At 56.8% G+C, this 19,981-nt stretch overlaps 1 protein-coding gene across 1 annotated transcript in view; it reads right to left on the reverse strand.

The window, feature by feature from the left end:
• Window positions 1-18,073, reverse strand: part of LOC140396301 (uncharacterized) — a 60,468-nt gene extending 42,395 nt beyond the window's left edge. Inside the window, exon 1 of the mRNA XM_072484760.1 lies at window positions 17,638-18,073. Within this exon, the coding sequence (XP_072340861.1) occupies window positions 17,638-17,662 (25 nt within the window). The 5' untranslated portion in view covers window positions 17,663-18,073. The remainder of the gene's footprint in view (window positions 1-17,637) is intronic.
• Between the last annotated feature and the right edge of the window lie 1,908 nt (window positions 18,074-19,981).

Raw genomic sequence — 19,981 nt, forward strand, 5'->3', positions numbered from 1 at the left:
GTCCCGCACCACAATAAATTCCTCCACATGTTCCAAAACGACACATGGCCCACTACAGCCACTATCACCCTCAGCGGCTTTACAGGCTACTCACAGCAGAGACACATCACAGCCCCTGTACCCATTCAAATCGGCAACATCACCACCAAGCACCCCGTAGTTTTAGTTGACCTGCCCACACAGCAGAACACATTCTGGGAATAGACTTCATGAATTTCCACAATCTATCATTTGATCCAGTCAACCAGTGTGTCTGGAAAATGGCAAAGTCTGCAAGAGTCCCTGCATCGCTCAACATAGGAGAATACGCCAACAAAATTAGCGCAGTAGGCGAATTTTGGTTTAACCCGACCACGCTTAGTACGGACAAGCAGGTTAGGGCAGTGTTACAGAAAAACAGGACAGCATTCGCGACCCACAAGCACGACTGTGGGCGGATGACTGGCTCCGAACAAATCACAGGACCTGACCCTAGACCCCAGAAACAGTATGGATTTCCCCAAGAGGCAGAGGGAGAAATCGCAAAAGTAATCGAAAGCTTATTAGAGCAGGGCGTACTTAGATCAGTAGCCTCCACTAATAATGCCCCGATTTGGCCAGTGAGAAAGCCCGATGGATCATGGCGACTGACCATCGATTACCGGGAACTCAACAAAGTCACCCCCGCAGCAGCCCCCACAGTAGCCACAAATCCCGAGACCATGCTCAAGCAGGGACTCAATTCCCGATTCTTTACGGTTTTGGACATCAGTAATGGATTCTGGTCTATTCCATTGGCAAAGGCGTGCCAGTACAAATTTGCCGTCACCTTTAAAAACCAACAGTACACGTGGACATGCCTTCCACAAGGATTCCACAACTCCCCTCCATTTTCCACCGACAGCTGGCAAATGGTTTAGCCAAATTTTCTCGCCCCGAATGTCTGGTCCAGTACGTAGACGACCTACTACTGCAGACAGACACCAAGGAAGAGCACATTGAGCTTCTGTCCGAACTCCTGGAACTCTTACATTCAATTGGTTGTAAAGTTAACCCCAAAAAGGCCCAGATTTTGGAAGATAAGGTGATATATTTGGGTACAATTATCACACATGGTAAACGCGAGATCGAGCATAAAAGGATTGACTCGATTGCTAAATTGCCCCTTCACCAGAACGATTCAGCCCTCCGGTCGTTTTTACGACTGGTTGGCTACTGCGAAACCACATTGACAGTTTTGCCAGCAAGGCAGCACCCCTCTCAGACCTCCTAAAGAAAGGAGCCCCCTGGGAATGGCTTCCGCAGCATACGGATGCTGTGGATGCGTTGAAGCAAGCACTCATAGCAGCCCCCGCACTACAAGTTCCAGACCCGCTTTCCCCTTACGCTATAGAGGAAGCAAGCAAAGACCTCACCCTTTCGGCCGTGCTCCTTCAGGAACGGCACGAACAGTTAAGGCCCGTGGCTTACACCTCCAGAGTTTTAGATGCTGTGGAGCAGAGATTTTTAGAGGCACCTGCTCGCAGTATTCTGGATGTACAGTATTTTTCGTACATTACTGGACTGAACCCCATCACCATCCTCAAGGAACACACCCCCACCCAACTTTTACTGGATGGACGACTAAAAGACGGTACAGTTAGTCAGATAAGAGCAGCCAGATGGACCTTTCTTTTGCAGGGACGGGACATCACTGTTAAAAGGACAAAGGCCCACACTTTTTTAGCCGACAACTTACAGTACCCGGAACCCCCCATGAATGTGAAATTATATCTCCACACCACAACTCAGGCCTCTTTATTGCTAAAACACCCCCCAGAAAGATAGGCAGTTCAACCCAGAGCCCCAAGCACACAGACACGTGCGAACCCATAAAGATATATGTGGATGGATCTTCCACAATATTAGAAGGGAAGCGCATAACGGACTTCCAGTTGCGGTGATGCGGAGCTAAGCCGCACATTTCGGCAGTTCCCGCTATCACGGACTTTAGGGCTCTCCAGAGGAGCCCCAATGGAAATTTTTTGATTGAATCCCGTGTGGGAAGGTGAAGTAAGGTCCCCCTTACGTTGTATGGCAGGGGTTAGCGGTGGAGCGTCGGAGAAAAAGGCTTTGGAGCAGCGTCAAAAACGAGGAGGAAAAAACAAGATGGCGGAGGGCGGAGATCGAGCAGCATGGGGGCCGGACCAGCAGGAATTCCTCAGGCGCTGTGTGGAGGAGCTTAAAAAGGAGGAGCTGGCGCCAATGCTGTTGGCGATCGAGGGGCTGAAGGAGACCCAGAAGGCCCAGGCGGTGGAGCTCCGTGAGGTGAAGGATAAAACTAATGAGAACGAGGACAAGATCCTGGGCGTGGCGGTAAAGATGGAGGCGCACAAGGCGGTGCACAGGAGGTGAGCCGAGAGACTCGAGGTCCTGGAGAACAGGTCGAGGAGGAAGTATCTCCGGATTCTGGGTCTCCACGAAGGAGTGGAGGGAGCTGATGCCGGGGCGTAAGTGAGCACGATGCTCCATTCGCTGATGGGTGCGGAGGTCTCTCCGACCCCCCTGGAGCTGGAAGGAGCTCACCGGGTCCTGGCGAGGAGACCCAGGGCTGATGAACCGCCAAGGGCGATAGTGGCGAGGTTCCATCGCTTCGCGGGCAAAGAAAGTGTCCTGAGATGGGCCAAGAAGGTGCGGAGCAGTAGATGGGAGAATGTGGTGATCCAAGTCTACCAGGACTGGAGTGTGGAGGTGGCAAAGAGGAGAGCTGGCTTCAACCGGGCCAAGGCGGTGCTGCACAAAAAAAGTGTCAGGTTCGGAATGCTGCAGCCTGCGCGACTGTGGGTCACGTATCAGGTCCGACACCACTATTTCGAAACGCCAGAAAAGGCTTGGCCCTTTATCCAAACGGAAAAATTGGACTCGAACTGAGGGGATGTGGTTGTGGGGGGGATGTTGGCAGTATACGGGGTTGTAAATATGGGTAAAGAATGTTTCATGGGTGGGATGATGGAGGGGGATGTGGGAAGAGTTCTTGTTAAAAAAAAATTTCTGTTGACGAGATAGTGGGAAATGTGGGCGTCGGTGCTGGAGGGAGGTGAGACTCGGGGATGGGGGAACTGGGATAAGGCCGCAACAGGAGCTGCGCCACAGGGGGCGGGGCTGGCTCAGGAAAGTGCGGGCTTTTTCCCACGCTAGGGAGGGGGGGGGGATGGAGAAAGGTAAAGAGGAGGAGAGACTCCCACACGGGGAGATCAACGGGAAGGCGGGGGAAGCCGGGGTCAGCAGAAGTCAGCTGACTCACGGAAGTAGTATGGGGGGAGCAAAAGACCTAGATGCGGATCGAGCGGGGAAGGGGGGGGGGGGAGGGAAGGGGGGGAGACAATAGGGTTGCTTCTGCACTGGCCAAGGTGGAACTGAAAATGGAAGAGGTGGTCGGGGCGGGGGTTCCCCGTCGGGGGGACTGGAGGGTGCGGGAGGCCCGGGCACGTGACTGGCCTAAGATAGGAGATGTCTAGTCGGCGGGGGGTGGGGGTGGGTGGGGGTAGCCCCCCAATCCGGCTGATCACGTGGAATGTGAGAGGCCTAAACGGGCCGGTTAAGAGGGCCCGAGTATTCGCGCACCTAAAGGGACTGAAGGCAGACGTCGTCATGCTTCAGGAGACACATCTGAAGGTGGCAGATCAGGTCAGGTTAAGGAAGGGATGGGTAGGACAGGTGTTCCATTCGGGTCTGGATGCGAAGAATAGAGGGGTGGCAATACTGGTGGGGAAGCGGGTGTCGTTTGAGGCCAAGAACATAGTAGCGGACAATGGAGGCCGATACGTGATGGTGAGCGGTAGGTTGCAGGGGACGGAGGTGGTATTGATAAATGTATACGCCCTGAACTGGGACGATGCTGGTTTCATGAAACGGATGTTGGGGCGTATTCCAGACCTGGAGGTAGGGAGCTTGATAATGGGGGGGGATTTCAACACGGTGTTGGACCCAGCATTAGATCGTTCCAGATCTAGGACGGGGAAGAGGCCGGCGGCGGCCAAGGTGCTCAGGGGGTTTATGGATCAGATGGGGGGAGTAGATCCGTGGAGATTTGCCAGGCCTTTGGCCAGAGAATTTTATTTTTTCTCCCATGTACATAAGGCCTACTCCCGGATAGATGTTTTTGTTTTGGGCAGGGCATTGATCCCGAAAGTGGAGGGAATGGAGTATTCGGCCATAGCCATTTCAGACCACGCCCCGCACTGGGTGGAACTGGAGTTGGGAGAAGAGAGGGACCAACGCCCGTTGTGGCGGTTGGATGTGGGACTTCTGGCAGGCGAGGAAATGTGCGGGAGGATGCGGGGGTGTATTGAAAGGTATCTGGAGGCCAACGACAACGGGGAGGTGCAGGTGGGGGTAGCATGGGAGGCGCTGAAGGCGGTGGTCAGGGGAGAGTTCATCTCCATCAGGGCTCACAGGGTGAAGAGAGAGGGCAGGGAAGGGGAGACGTTAGTGGGGGAGATTTTAAGGGTGGACAGGAGCTATGCAGAGGCTCCTGATGAGGGACTACTCAGGGAGAGACGAAGTCTCCAGACGGAGTTCAACCTGTTGACCACAGGGAAGGCAGAGGCACAGTGGAGGAAGGCACAGGGGGCGATATATGAATATGGGGAGAAGGCGAGTCAGATGCTGGCACATCAGCTCCGTAAGAGGATGGCAGCGAGGGAAATAGGTGGAGTCAAGGATGGCAGGGAACTACGGTGCGGAGTGCGGTGAAAGTGAATGAGGCATTTAAGGCCTTTTACGAGGAGCTGTAGAGGTCCCAGCCCCCAGGGGGAAAAGAGGGGATGCGACGATTCTTGGACCAACTGGGGTTCCCGAGGGTGGAGGAGCAGGTGGTGGCTGGTTTGGGGGCGCCCATTGGGGTGGAGGAGCTGGTTAAAGGACTGGGGAGCATGCAGGCGGGGAAGGCCCCGGGGCCGGATGGGTTCCCGGTGGTGTTTTATAGGAAGTATGTAGACCTGTTAGCCCCGTTGCTGGTAAGGTCCTTCAATGAAGCAAGGGAGGGGGGACCCTGCCCCCGACAATGTCAGAGGCGACGATCTCTTTGATCTTGAAGCGGGATAAAGACCCACTGCAATGCGGGTCGTATAGACAGATCTCGCTCCTCAACGTAGATGCTAAATTGCTGGCAAAAATGTTGGCTACGAGAATTGAGGACTGTGTCCCGGGGGTGATTCACGAGGACCAGACGGGATTCGTAAAGGACAGGCAGCTAAATACCAATGTGCGAAGGCTCCTATATGTGATAATGATGCCATCGGTGGAGGGAGAGGCAGAGATTGTGGCAGCCATGGACGCGGAGAAGGCCTTTGACCGAGTAGAGTGGGAGTACCTCTGGGAAGTGTTGAGGACGTTTGGGTTCGGGGGAGGGTTTATTAGTTGGGTTAAGCTCCTGTACAGAGCCCCGGTGGCGAGTGTGGTCATGAACCGGCGGAGGTCGGAGTATTTCCGGCTGTGCCGAGGGACGAGGCAGGGGTGCCCCCTGTACCCTCTGCTGTTTGCATTAGCAATTGAACCTTTGGCCATGGCGTTAAGGGAATCAGGGAAATGGAGGGGGGTGGTCCGAGGGGGGAGAGGAACATCGAGTGTCACTGTACGCAGACGACTTGTTGCTGTATGTGACAGATCCAGTGGACGGGATGGTGGAGGTCATGCAGATCCTAAGGGAGTTTGGAGACTTCTCGGGCTATAAGCTCAATGTGGGAAAGAGTGAGCTCTTTGTGGTGCAGCCGGGGGATCAGGGAAGAGGGATAGACGACCTACCATTGAGGAGGGCGGAAAGGAGCTTTCGATACTTGGGGATTCAGGTAGCTAGGAGCTGGAGGGCACTGCACAAACTTAATTTGACGCGGCTGGTGGAACAATGGAGGAGGACTTTAAAAGGTGGGACATGTTGCCACTCTCGCTGGCGGGCAGGGTACAGTCGATTAAAATGGTGGTTCGCCCGAGGTTTCTTTTTGTATTCCAATGCCTCCCAATTGTGATTACCAAGGCCTTCTTTAAGAGGGTAAGCAGGAGCATTATGGGATTTGTGTGGGCGAGCAAGACCCCGAGTGTAAGGAGGGGGTTCCTGGAGCGTAGCAGAGATAGAGGAGGGTTGGCGTTGCCGAATCTGGGTGGCTACTACTGGGCAGCCAACGTGGCGATGATCCGTAAGTGGGTGATGGAGGGAGAGAGGGTGATGTGGAAGAGGTTGGAGATGGTGTCCTGCAAAGGAACGAGCCTGGGGGCGCTGGTGACAGCACCGCTGCCGCTCTCGCCGACAAGGTACACCACGAGCCCGGTGGTGGCAGCAACGTTAAAGATGTGGGGGCAGTGGAGACGACATAGGGGAGCGATGGGAGCCTCGGTGTGGTCCCCGATCAGGGATAACCATCGGTTTGTCCCAGGAAAGATGGACGGGGGATTTCAGAGCTGGCATCGGGCAGAGATTAGAAGAATGGGGGACCTGTTCATCGACGGGACGTTTGCGAGCTTAGGGGAGCTGGAGGAGAAATTTGGACTACCCCCGGGAAATGCTTTCAGGTACATGCAAGTGAGGGCGTTTGTGAGGCGGCAGGTGAGGGAATTCCCGCTGCTCCCGGCACAGGGGATTCAAGACAGGGTGATTTGGGGCGTATGGGTCAGAGAGGGCAAGGTGTCGGCGATATACCAGGAGATGAAAGAAGAGGGGGAGGCTTTGGTAGAGGAGCTAAAAGGTAAATGGGAAGAGGAGCTGGGGGAGGAGATTGAGGAGGGGCTGTGGGCTGAAGCCCTAAGTAGGGTTAATTCCTCTTCCTTGTGTGCCAGGCTTAGCCTGATACAGATTAAGGTAGTTCACAGAGCGCATATGACGGGGGCGAGGCTGAGTAGGTTCTTTGGGGTGGAGGACAGATGTGGGAGGTGCTCAGGAAGTCCGGCGAACCATGTCCATATGTTTTGGTCATGCCCGGCACTGGAGGGGTTCTGGAGGGGAGTTGCGGGAACAGTATCTAAGGTGGTGAAAGTCCGGGTCAAGCCAAGCTGGGGGCTAGCACTATTTGGAGTAGTGGACGAGCCGGGAGTGCAGGAGGCGAAAGAGGCCGGCATTTTGGCCTTTGCGTCCCTAGTAGCCCGGCGAAGGATCTTGTTCATGTGGAAAGAGGCGAAGCCCCCCAGCGTGGAGGCCTGGATAAATGATATGGCTGGGTTTATTAAGTTGGAGAGGATAAAGTTTGCCTTGAGGGGGTCTGCGCAGGTGTTCTACAGGCGGGTGGCAACCGTTCCTAGACTATCTCGCGGAGCATTAGAGGAAGGTCGGACAGCAGCAGCAACCCAGGGGGGGAGGAGGGGAGGGGAGGGGGGGTACATCTTCCTTGGGGTGGGGGGGGGGGGGAGAGGAGGGGGGAGGGGGAAGGGCGGCCTTTCTGGGGGGCATTTGAGCAAGAAAATACATGAATGATCCAGGAAACAATGTACAAAGCTCTGTATCATATTGACTTGCCATGTTCATGTCTTGCTATGCGATTGCTATGCAGGTTCCAGGCACGGATATTTTTGGACACCCCCCGAAAGCGCACCAGTGAATGCAGTTCAGGTCTCGCAGACTAAGATCGAGGATCTAGTGCAGGCCCAGAAGCAGGACAGCAATCTCAAGGAGATTTTGAAAGGAAACTATCCATCACCCTATGAGTGGTTCAAAAATGCACTGACCACACATGACGGTGTGGTGTTAAAAGACACCCTGCATGTGGTTCCTGAACAGGACAGGAATCAACTGATTTGTTTATTCCATGACGGTCATGGACATCAGGGAATTGATCCCACTACAACCCACCTCAGGCAGCTCTGCTGGTGGCCGAGTTTAAAAGACGATGTAAATCACTACATTGAGAATTGTCTTATCTGCGCCCAGAATAATCCGGACAGATACGCCAAAAAGGTTCAACTCAGTCACACCCGACCCGTTAATGGCCCCTGGACTAACTTCCAGATTGATTTTATAGGACCATTGCCCCCTTGTAGGAATGGTTATAAATATGTACTCGTGGTGATAGACACGTTTACCAAATGGGTGCAAGCATTCCCATTCAGAACTAACACGGCAAAGACCACCGCAAAGATCCTAACCCACCACATCTTTACGAGATGGGGACTCCCCTGCAGCATTGAATCCGACCAAGGTTCCCATTTTACGGGACGTGTCATGAAGAATGTCCTCACGATATTTGGCATTACCCAAAAATTCCACCTTGCATACCACCCCCAGTCAAGTGGTATCGTGGAGCGCATGAATCGGACCCTAAATTCCACCCTCAGAAAAATGGTCCAGCAAAACAACACCATTTGGGATTCAGTCCTCCCCTTTGCGCTGATGTTTCTGCGAAATACAGTTTCCACTTCTACAGATTACACCCCACACACCCTCATGACCGGACGCCCCATGAAAGGCACAGAATTTTTATTAGGCTTAGATTTGACCAGCCCCGAAGTGACGGCCCTCACACACGAGAAAGCAGTAGAACAGTTAGAGGCGAATGTTAAAACGGCTCAGCTAGCAGCCGCAATTGGGCACAAGAAAGAAAAAGAGCAAGGCTTGTTTCGATAAGACAGCGCATGCAACTGAGTTCAGTGTAGGACAGCAAGTCATGCTCTCCGTATACAACCCCAGCACATTCCTGTCACCAAAGTACTCGGGTCCGTACTCCATTGCGGACAAAGTAAGCCCTTCCGTCTACAAAATAAAGTACCCTAATAGAAAGACTGCGTGGTTCCATATCAACCAGCTGAAGGCATATGGAACACAGTCTAACCACTCACACCACGTCATGCTCGACACAGCACACCACGCCCCGCCCACAGCCAACGTAACCCTACCATCCCCCAACACATCCAGCCCAGCCACGGACTCAACCTCGACTCCACCCCCAAAATATACACTCTGCCCCGGAACGCCCACAGACTGCAGCAACAGCGACAGCGACTGTGACTTTATCCTGCCACCCCACCCCTCCCCCCACAAAATGGCACGGCAACTGTATACCTTACATCTTGCATTTATATAGTACCCGTAACATGGTAAAATGTAAATATAACCTAGTAATTTTTTCCCCCAAAACTAAGAGGGGTTTGGACAAAGTAGATAGGGAGAAAAGGATTGAGAAATAGAAGCCCTGGGCGGGATTCTCCCATTCGGCGGCAGAGTGTCCTCGCCGTCGGACATGCTGTCTCGTGTCACGACGGCGTGAACAGGCCGCTGGGAGTATTGATTCTGGCCCCTACAGGGGGCCGGCACGGCGCTGGAGCGGTTCACGCCGCTCCAGCCTCCCATCCCGGCGTGAACTGTGCGCCGCGGGATCCGCGCGTGCGCAGTGGCACCAGCGCCAACCCGCTCATGCGCGGTGGCCTCCCTCAACGCGCCGGCCCAGACGCAACATGGCACGGGAGTTATGGGGCCGGCGCGGAAGAAAATTGGCCCGGGGAGCGAGAGGCCAGCCCGCCGATCGGTGGGCCCCGATCGCAGGCTCGGCCCCATCGGAGGCCCCCCCCCGGGGTCGGGAGGCCCCCACCCCCCCCAGGGGTCGGAGCCCCTCTCCCCCCACACAGGCTCCCCCCCAGGCCCTGCACGCAAAGTTCCTGCTGGCTGTGATCAGGTGTGGACGGTTGCCTTTTTAGAGCGGCCGCTTGGCCCATCCCGGGCTGAGAAGCGGCAGCCCGGCAGTGTACAGCGGCCCGCGACCGAAGCCCGTGCCGGCGCCAATCGCTCCGATTCTCCGCGTGCGGACGTCAGGGCAGCGAGGCCCGGTTGCGGGGATTCTCCAGCCTGACCCCGGGCTGGGAGAATCCCGCTCCAGATTTTTTTCCCCATAAATTTAGAGTACCCAATTCATTTTTTCCAATTAAGGGGCAATTTAGCGTATCCAATCCACCTAGCCTGCACATCTTTGTATTGTGGGGAGAAAGCCACGCAAACACGAGGAGAATGTGCAAACTCCACATGGAGCCAGGATCGAACCCGGGACCTCGGCGCCGTGAGACTTCAATGCTAACCACTGTGCCACCGTGTTTCCCAATAGAAGCCAGAGTTAAGGTGACTGGCAAAGGACCAAAGGCAACATGAGGAAAAACAATATTTTACGTAGCAAGTGGTTAGGACACACTGTCTGAGTGTGGTGGCGACAGATTCAATCGTGACCATCAAAGGTGAATTGGATAAGGCAGCAGGGTGGTCCGAGGTCCCAGGTTCGATCCCGGCTCTGGGTCACTGTCCGTGTGGAGTTTGCACATTATCCCCGTGTTTGCGTGGGTTTCGCCACACAACCCAAAGATGTGCAGGTTAGGTGGATTGAAAACGCTAAATTGACCCTGAATTGGAAAAAATGGGGCGTCATTCTCCAGAGGGTCGGAGAATGGCCGTTGGCCGCCGTGAATCCCGCCCCCGCCGGTTGCCGAAGTCTCCGAAGGGAGAAAAGTCGGCGGGGCGTTAATGGCGCCGCTGCCGCGGAGAATGTCACGGGTCTGCGCAAGGCAGCCGATTTTCGGCCTGCCGATATTCTCCCTTCCGGATGGGCCGAAGTCCCGTCGACGTGATGACCGTTCACGTCGACGTGAATCAAACCTCCTTTTCATCGGCGTGACCCGGTGCTCCAGGCTCACGCCGACCAGCGTGGAGGTGAGTGACGGCCTGGGGGGTTGGCTCTGGGCAGGCAATGGCGTGGCCGCAGTCTGAATGCGTGAGGAGAGGTGTGTCTCGGGTTGTGTGTGTGTGTGAGCGGCGGGGGGGGGGGGTTAGAGTAGGCTGGGCTCCGGGGGAGTGCCGGGAGGTGGTCCGTGCCGGGGTGGAGGCTGGGGGGGGGGGGTCCGTGCCGGGGTGGAGGTTGGGGGTTGGGTCAATGCTGGGGTGGAGGTTGGGGGGGGGTCCATGCTGGGGTGGAGATGGGGGGGGGTCTGTGCCGTGCCGGGGTGGAGGTTGGGGGGGGGGGGTCCGTGCTGGGGTGGAGGTTGGGGGGGGGGTCCGTGCCGGGGTGGAGGTTGGGGGGGGGGGTCCGTGCTGGGGTGGAGGTTGGGGGGGGGGGGTCCGTGCCGTGCCGGGGTGGAGGTTGGGGGTGGGGGGGGTCCGTGCTGGGGTGGAGGTTGGGGGGTGGTCCGTGCTGGGGTGGAGGTTGGGGGGGGTTCCGTGCTGTGCCGGGGTGGAGGTTGGGGGGGGGGGGTCCGTGCTGGGGTGGAGGTTGGGGGGGGGTCCGTGCTGGGGTGGAGGTTGGGGGGGGTCCGTGCCGTGCCGGGGTGGAGGTTGGGGGGGGGTCCGTGCTGGGGTGGAGGTTGGGGGGGGGGGGGGGGGGTCCGTGCCGTGCCGGGGTGGAGGTTGGGGGTTGGGGGGGGGTCCGTGCCGAGGAGGGGGATGGGAGGGCAAGTGAGTTGGTCCACCTGGCCAGGTGCCAGCCTCCAACAGTTGGACCCATGCGGTCCATGCCACCTGGCTGGGGGGAGGAGGGGATATGGGCAATGATGACATGTCGTCGTTCCCCTCCCCCCCACCAGGCCGTCATGTTTTCAGATCATCCAGCGATGTTGGCCGCCGTGGTGGCAGCCGCTCATGTCTATGTTGCCCTGGATGAGGAGGAGGAGGAGGAGTAGCGTGCCAGAGAGGCGGCGCAGGCTGCCGCAGAGGGGCAGGCGGCAGCCGCCCAGGCTGGAGGGACACCTGACCGACAGGACGAGGAGGGGGAGGAGGACGTCGCGGCCCCATGGCAACGGAGGCACCCGAGGGCGCCCCGTGTGTACCGGCCCCGGCAGTCATACCAGGACCTCACAGACCGGGAATGCAGGAGGAGACTCCGGATGAGCCGGGAAACCGTGGCACACATCTGCCACCTGCTGGCACACCTGTCACCGCGTGGCACTGGCGGGGGACACCCTCTCCCCGTGTCTGTCAAGGTTACGGTGGCCCTGAACTTTTATGCAACGGGGTCATTCCAGGCACCGAGTGGGGACCTGTCCGGCATATCGCAGACATCGGTGCACCGGTGCATCTGGGCAGTGACAGACGCCCTATATGCCATGGCGCACCGCTACATCCGCTTCCCCATGGACCGGGCCAGCCAAGATGCCTGGGCCGTGGGCTTCTCTGCCGTGGCCGGGTTCCCCATGGTCCAGGGCGCGATCGATGGGATGCACGTCGCCGTGCGGCCACCTGCAGATAACAGGGCCGTGTTCACTAATAGGAAGGGGACCTATTCGATGAACGTACAGGTGGTCTGCGACCACCGCATGATGATCCTGCACGTCTGCGCCCGTCAACAAGGCAGTGTACACGACTCATTCGTGTTGTCGCGGTCATCCATCCCCGGCATGTACGAGGGACGCCATCCCCGGCTGAGGGGCTGGTTGCTGGGCGACAGGGGCTACCCATTGCGATCGTGGCTGATGACGCCTATACGGAGGCCACGCAATGAGGCGGAGAACCGCTACAATGATGCCCATGTAGCGACAAGGGGAGTGATCGAGAGGTGCTTTGGCGTGCTGAAGATGCGTTTCAGGTGCCTGGACCTCTCTGGGGGCGCCCTCCAGTATCGGTCAGATAGGGTCGGCCGCATCATTGTGGTGTGCTGCGTCCTGCACAACATAGCCCAGCAGAGGGGCGATGTGCCGCAGGCAGAGGAGGGCGGAGTGGAGGAGCAGCAGGAAGAGGCCCAGTCCTCCCCAGATGAGGGGGATGGGGGCAATGGTCAGGGCAGACGGGGTAGACACAGGCGGGTGGCTGTCCACCGTTACTGGCTGGCCCAGTGGGCACGGGACAGACTGATAGACGCCCGCTTCACTGACTAGATGAGCGTGGGAATCGGGTAGTATGGCCACAGACCGCACACCATGGCAACAGCTGACCACCCACACCCCCCACCCATCCACCCACCCAGCACCCTCACCCCCCTCCCCAACCCCACCCACCCCACCCGCATGCACACCCCCCCCCCCCCATTGCCGATCCACCTGCGGCACAACGGGCCGGGCTCACACAGTTGCGGGTGGACGCGTGTCTATCGCAGGCCATGGAGGATGATGACAACCCGCCCTGCGGTGAGCTCCTGGCTCTACATCATTGGACTATGTCTGAGCCATGGCCACAGTACCACCATCCACCCGGACCATCCCTGCATGCGGCTGTGACACTGCAGCGCACGGTCCCGTCCTCTGCCCGGGGGATGTTGATGGCGGCCCAGGGGGAAGGGGGCAGACTCACCTGGGGCTGAGGTAAGACCACCCCTCACACACACACTTGCGCTCAACGTACATGACACCCCCGCACACTTTGGACAGAGCACAAAGGCAGCTTCGGTAGGTGTAACATTGACTTTAATAACCAAAGGAGTTCATGCACGTGCCCTAGCCCCTAAAACTCACCTGTGCCCTGCAGCCGTGCCAACTTACTCAGTGTCTAATTGTTTGGCCTTACGGGCCCTTTGACTACGTCTACGTGGTTCCCCAGACGGTACAGCAGAACTGGAGGTGGACTCCTGTGATTCCTGCCCTCTGACACTGGATCCCTTTGGCGGCCATTTCCTGGGGTGTCCTGGCCTAGATGGGCCAGGCTGCGGCCCGGGCGACTGGGATGGCGAGCTGCCAGCCTGTCCTGCCCGTTGCCCACCCGATGCACCTGGGACGGAAGGGGGGGGGAGTCCGAGTGTCGCGGTGTACCGGGACCTCCCCTACAGAGGGAGCCGGGACGGACCACACCACCTCCTCCTCCCTCGGGGTGCCCGATGGCCCCCAGGCCTCTACATGGGTGGGGGATGCAAACGGACTGGCCATTCGACGCCCCCCCGACATCTGGCACTGCCAGTCCTGGAGGCCCGTGCTGGTATCGACAGGGGTCTGCAGGTTTGCAGCCATGGGGCCCAGGGGGTTGGCAAACCCTGTCTGTGACAGTGCGACGCCGGCTCGCACATGGCCACTGGCGCCGATGCCCTCAGCGATGGCCTGCAGAGACTGGGCCATGGCCTGCAGAGACTGGGCTATGGCGTTGAGCGCCTCTGCCATCTGGCGCTGGCACTGGCTCATGGCCTCCTGTGAGAGGGCAGCCATTTCCTGGGCCACAGACGCCGCCTGCACGGAAGGCCCCAGGCCTCGCAAACCGTTCCCCATGTCTGACACCGTCGCACCCATTGCCTCCACCGCGGACGCCACCCGTGCGGTGTCAGCCTGGGTGGCACGCATGACCGGCACCACTCCCAGCTCCTGGACGCGGGTGGACTCCTCCACCTGCGACCGCAGTCGCCGCAAGCCGCCCGTCACCCTCTTCGCTCGTCTCCGGGTCGGTGGTTGCATCGGATCTATGTGTGGGTGTGGTAACTGCAGGAACCCGGGATCTATCTGGGCGGCAGATGTTCACTTGGGCTGGGCTGCCCTCCGACCGCCCGGTCCCTCTGCTGCTCCTACCTCCACCTGCTGTACTGGGACGGCTGTGTTGTGCGCACCAGTGAGTGTACCAGACGCCTCATCACTAAAGTGCCCAACCGTGGTGAGTGTTTCTGCGATGGTGGAGGGTGTTGGTGACAGCAGTGGCGTTGTGTCGTGCTCTCCATCCCACTCTGAGTCCATGGCACTTTAGGGTTGGGGTTCGTCTCCACCCATCCACTCTGAGTCACTGTCCGGTATTTCGTCTTCCTGGGTAGTGCTGTCCCGGGTAGGGGTGTCCTGGGTAGTGGTGTCCTGGGTAGTGGTGTCCTGGCTCGGATGTGACGGGGGCCTGTGGCTGCCCCCCTCGTCGCTGGGTGGTCGCTCCTGCACGTGACGGGGGTGTCGTCTCCCTGTTGCTCCAGGTTTCTCCGTCTCCCGTGGTGTGCGAGGGGCATCCTGCGGGCGTCGCATGCTGGAGGGTCCGGGTCTCTCCGTCTCCCGTGGTCTCCGAGGGGCATCCTGCGGGCGTCGCATGCTGGAGGGTGCGGTTCTCTCCGTCTCCCTTGGTCTCCGAGGGGCATCCTGCGGGCGTCGCATGCTGGAGGGTCCGGGTCTCTCCGTCTCCCGTGGTCTCCGAGGGGCATCCTGCGGGCGTCGCATGCTGGAGGGTGGGGGTCTCTCCGTCTCCTGTGGTCTCCGAGGGGCATCCTGCGGGCGTCGCATGCTGGAGGGTCCGGGTCTCTCCGTCTCCTGTGGTCTCCGAGGGGCATCCTGCGGGCGTCGCATGCTGGAGGGTGCGGGTCTCTCCGTCTCCTGTGGTCTCCGAGGGGCATCCTGCGGGCGTAGCATGCTGGAGGGTGCGGGTCTCTGCGTCTCCTGTGGTCCCGAGGGGAATCCTGCGGGCGTCGCATGCTGGAGGGTGCGGGTCTCTCCGTCTCCTGTGGTCTCTGAGGGGAATCCTGCGGGCGTCGCATGCTGGAGGGTGCGGGTCTCTCCGTCTCCTGTGGTCTCCGAGGGGCATCCTGCGGGCGGTCTGCATCTGCGGGGATGGGTGCCTGGACGTTTGGTCCTGCGATACACAATGAAGCATGCATGGTTAGATATCAGGCAGTGATCAGGTGATACGGGGGAGGGGGGATATGGGGACAGGCTGTCGGTGGCTCACTCGCTAGTACGCCCCCGACCTCTGCATCAGCAACCTCCCGGTCCTCAGGTCCGCCAGCCAGTTCCAGGGCCCTTTCCTCGTGTACGGTCAGTGGCCTCTCATCAGCGGGCCGTCCTCCAGTCCTCACATGCTCCCTATTGTTGTGTGCGCGCTTCTCCTGTTGGGGGGGGGGGGAGGGGTAAAAGGCAACAGTGTTAGGCAGGTATATGAATGCACGCCATCGGTTGCGCGTGCATTGCAGAGGTTAAGGTTAGGGCTGGATTCACTTGGGGATATGGGGGAGGGGGGATATGGGGGAGGGGGGATATGGGGAGGGGGGATATGGGGGAGGGGGGATATGGGGGAGGGGGGATATGGGGGAGGGGGGGATATGGGGGAGGAGGGATATGGGAGAGGGGGGATATGGGGGAGGGGGATATGGGGGAGGGGGTATGGGGGATATGGGGGAGGGGGATATGGGGAGGGGGGATATGGGGGAGGGGGGATATGGGGAGGGGGGATATGGGGAGGGGGGATATGGGGAGGGGGGATATGGGGGAGGGGGGATATGGGGGAGGGGGGGATATGGGGGAGGGGGGATATGAGGGAGGGGGGATATGGGGGAGGGGGGGGATATGGGGGAGGGGGGATATGGGGAGGGGGGATATGGGGGGGCTTACCCTGCCTGCTCTGACGAGGTCGTTCACCTTCTTGTGGCACTGGGTGCCTGTCCGTGGTGTCAGGGCCGCAGCGGTGACGGACTCTGCCACTTCCCTCCACAGACGCCGGCTGTGGCATGGGGCAACTCTGCGGCCGTGCCCGGGATACAGGGCGTCCCTCCAGGAGCGCCTCCACATCGCATGACTCGAACCTCGGGGCTGAGCGACGGCCAGCCATCCAGTCGGGTGTTGCGGTCGGGTGTTGCGGTCGGGTGGGGGGGGGAGCAGCGCGGCCTTATGAGCCATCACGCCGTGCAGCGCGTATGCCGCTGCACGGCGTGAACCACTGCGCAAGCGCGGATCCCGTTACGTCGCTGCTAGCCCATTTCGGGCCGGAGACTATCAACCCATTTTTCCGACGTGACGCAAGTCGGATTTGCGCCGTTTTTTGCGCTGATTGGCGGACTTTCCGCCGATAACGGAGAATTTTGCCCATGAATTGGGTACGCTAAATTTATTTTTAAAAAAAAGATGAATTTGATAAGTTCCTGAAGATTAAAAATGCAGCATTACAGGGAAAGGTGGGGGGGGGGGGTGGACTAGCTAAATTACACTTGCAAAGAGCTGGCACAGGCTCGATGTGGTGAAAGGACTGCTATATGTGCCATGACCATTCTATGATTCCATGTCACAAAATGCTTCACCAGAATGTTATAAAACAAAATTCAACAGCCAGTCACAGAAGAAGATATTAGGGCAGGTGACCCCGAGTTTGGTGGAAGTGGATCTTTGAGGAGAGAATCCCATAGCTGAAGGTTTTGACAGTTAATGGCCCCAGCACCACTTCCCCACATCTCTCCACTGCTTGCTGATCTTGCTGTTGTCCTCCCACACTAAGTTTCACCAAGCTAATCTCCAATTAATAAAACCTTCTGTGAAATGAGACTGTCCTTGGAGGAATTCCCCATAATTAAGGCCAACATTTTAACCCATTATCCTCCTCCAGATACCATGCCCGAAGTGACCATCGACATCCTTTGGATTGGCCCATGATTATGCTTAGAAAAAGTGTTGCAGTTATTTGCTGTTGTTTTTCGTGGTCTGCCTGACCCACGCTCTTAATTCCTGGTCACACGATGAACACAACTTCCGTGGCCATGAAGTCCTGAAGTGGAACTTGAACTGGGAACTGGCCGAGAGGCAGGGACCCTACTCAATGCATCACAGGACCTCCCTCGCCCTGTGTCATGTTTCAGTAAAACGGGACCAGACGTTAACGAACAAGCTGACAGCATTACAGCCGGAGTTATTGGTAAATCTACCCAGAGGGATCTTATCCCCCAAGGTTTCGGCAACCTCACTTCCTGGTATATAATTCTTGGCTGTAGGCTGGAGAATCTGTGTTCATACAGCACAAACCATTCACCCGGTTGTTGCTCGGAACAACCCCAATCAGCAAACTCTCCCCAGTCGCCTCCTTACCTTCTGAACTAAAGTGATGTTGCATCTGGGGGTCTCCAGGAGTTGCTGCCTGTTGGATTCTAACTTCTGACAAAGGGCGAATCTTCCTGCCGACAAGTTACTTTCACTTCGATAAGTCTCAGCAGTTTCCTGGCATCAGCTGTTGGATCTTAAACCATTGGGTGGATGGTTCTACTCTCAGTGGGACTATTGCTGAATGCACAACAATTTGGGTTATACACCCCACACTGTCACAGCCTGAAAGGGAAAATCCATCTTGTTGTTGCTGAGTTGCTCAGAATGAAACTAGCTGACGTTACTGAAGGGCGTCGCAAGCTGACCCTTTCTGTCTTTGCAATGTGAATTCTCCCACATGTCGATTTATATTCGCTCCATTCCCATCACATCACCGACTAAGCAAACCTTCATCCTAACATTTTCTCGCTTCCAGAGCTCCCGCCAGTTCCAAGGCTGACTGGTCACGTGTTGTTTACTTCCCCTGGATATTCTCATCCTGGGAAAAATATGACAATGTCGCCTAATTTAAATCTGTCCAGTTCACCAAATTGTCCCCTGCTTCATGTTGTGTGCCTGTGGAATTTATATTGAGAGAAATACACTACAAGAGGCTGGAAATCAGCTACACATTAGATTGCAACTGGAGTTAAAGCTGGACACCACACTTTAGGAGGGAGTGGATTTGTTAGAATGAATTTACCAGGAGAGATTACATTAACTATGGTTGTATTCCCCAGGATTTGTACGGTTTTGGGGTGATCGGAGTTTTCAAGATATTGTGGGAAGCTGATGGGGTAGAAAGGTTTCCCGCGGATTGGGGAGTTCAGGAATAGCGGCCATTAGAGTCAGACCTTTCAGGAGTGAAATGAGGAAATTCTTTGGCACACAAAGGGTGGTAGAACAAAGAACAAAGAAAAGTACAGCACAGGAACAGGCCCTTCGGCCCTCCAAGCCTGCGCCGCCTAAACTAAATTCTTCTACACTTCTGGGGTGTGTATCCCTCTATTCCCATCCTATTCATGTTCAACTGGTTAATGGGAAAGACAGGATACTCCTGTTTATCCATGGTGGTTCAATCAAGACCCATTGTCCTCTGAAACTTCCTTTTTCTGACCAGCCATCAGCTCATTAAGGAGTCTGATGGCTTCTTTTGTCTGTTCCTCGTCCTGCTGCAAAGTTGATCACCTGTGTCTCGAAGTTTGTTGCATATTCATAGACTTGGAGTGGGTAATCACAAAGTTCATATAGCAATAACAGGTTTATGCCTTGACTTGAGTGCTTTTGCAGATGGCCAGTTTGGAACTCTTCCAAACACAGCAATTGATGCAAGATCAACTCTTAAGATTGATATAGATTTGTTAAACAAGGGTATTCAGGAGTTAGGAAAGGAATCAATGATAGGAAACGGGAGTGGGAGTAGACCATGTGGCTGATCTTCAGTTTCAATTCCACTTTCCCGACCCCTAACCTCCCCATATCCCTTGATTCCCTGAGAGACTAAAGCTCTGGGGCTGGACTTTCCATCCCGCCGCGCCACATTTCTGTTTCAGCATGCCGGCGGGATGTTCTGTTATGCTGGCTGGTCAATGGGGTTTCCCATTGTGCGGCAGCCCCACGCCATCGGGAAACCCCCGGGCTGCCGGCAAAATGGAGCGTCCCGCCGGCGGAGAATCCAGTCCCTGATCTCACTGAATGACAGATCAGGCTTAAGCAGCTGAAAGGCTTCCTCTCCTCCTGTTCCTATATATATGGAGATTCCGGCATTGGACTGTGGTGGGCACAGTAAGAAGTCTTCAACCCCAGCTTGAAGTTCAACAGGTTTGTTTGGAATCATTAGCTTTCGGAGTTTAGCTCCTTCATCAGGTAAGTCACTCTGGGTCAACAGATCAGATTGATGCACAGGAGAAAATTCAGATTATCTGACAAGCCTGCCCCGCCCCTGCCTCCTCCCCATGACGACCAGACCATAGGTGATCAGAGATTTCACCCACCCACCCCCAGCTCCACCAGCATTTAGACAATGTCAAAACTGAGCAGGTAGAGGTCTGAGGATTATGAACGGGTTTGATGTTGTAAAAGTAGAGATGATGTGGGTGGCACGGTGGTGCAGTGGTTAGCACTGTTGCCTCACGGCACCGAGAACCAAGTTCGATCCCGGCCCCGGGTTACTGGCTGTATGGAGTCTGCACGTTCTCACCGTATATGCGTGGGTTTCCTCCGGGTGCTCCGGTTTCCTCCCACAGTCCAAAGATGTGCAGGTTAGGTGGATTGGATTTGATAAATTGCCCTTAGTGACCAAAAAAGGTTAGGAGGGGTTATTGGGTTACGGGGATAGGGTGGAAGTGAG

This window comes from Scyliorhinus torazame, chromosome 19 (genome assembly GCF_047496885.1).
Source record: "Scyliorhinus torazame isolate Kashiwa2021f chromosome 19, sScyTor2.1, whole genome shotgun sequence".
NCBI lineage: Eukaryota > Metazoa > Chordata > Chondrichthyes > Carcharhiniformes > Scyliorhinidae > Scyliorhinus > Scyliorhinus torazame.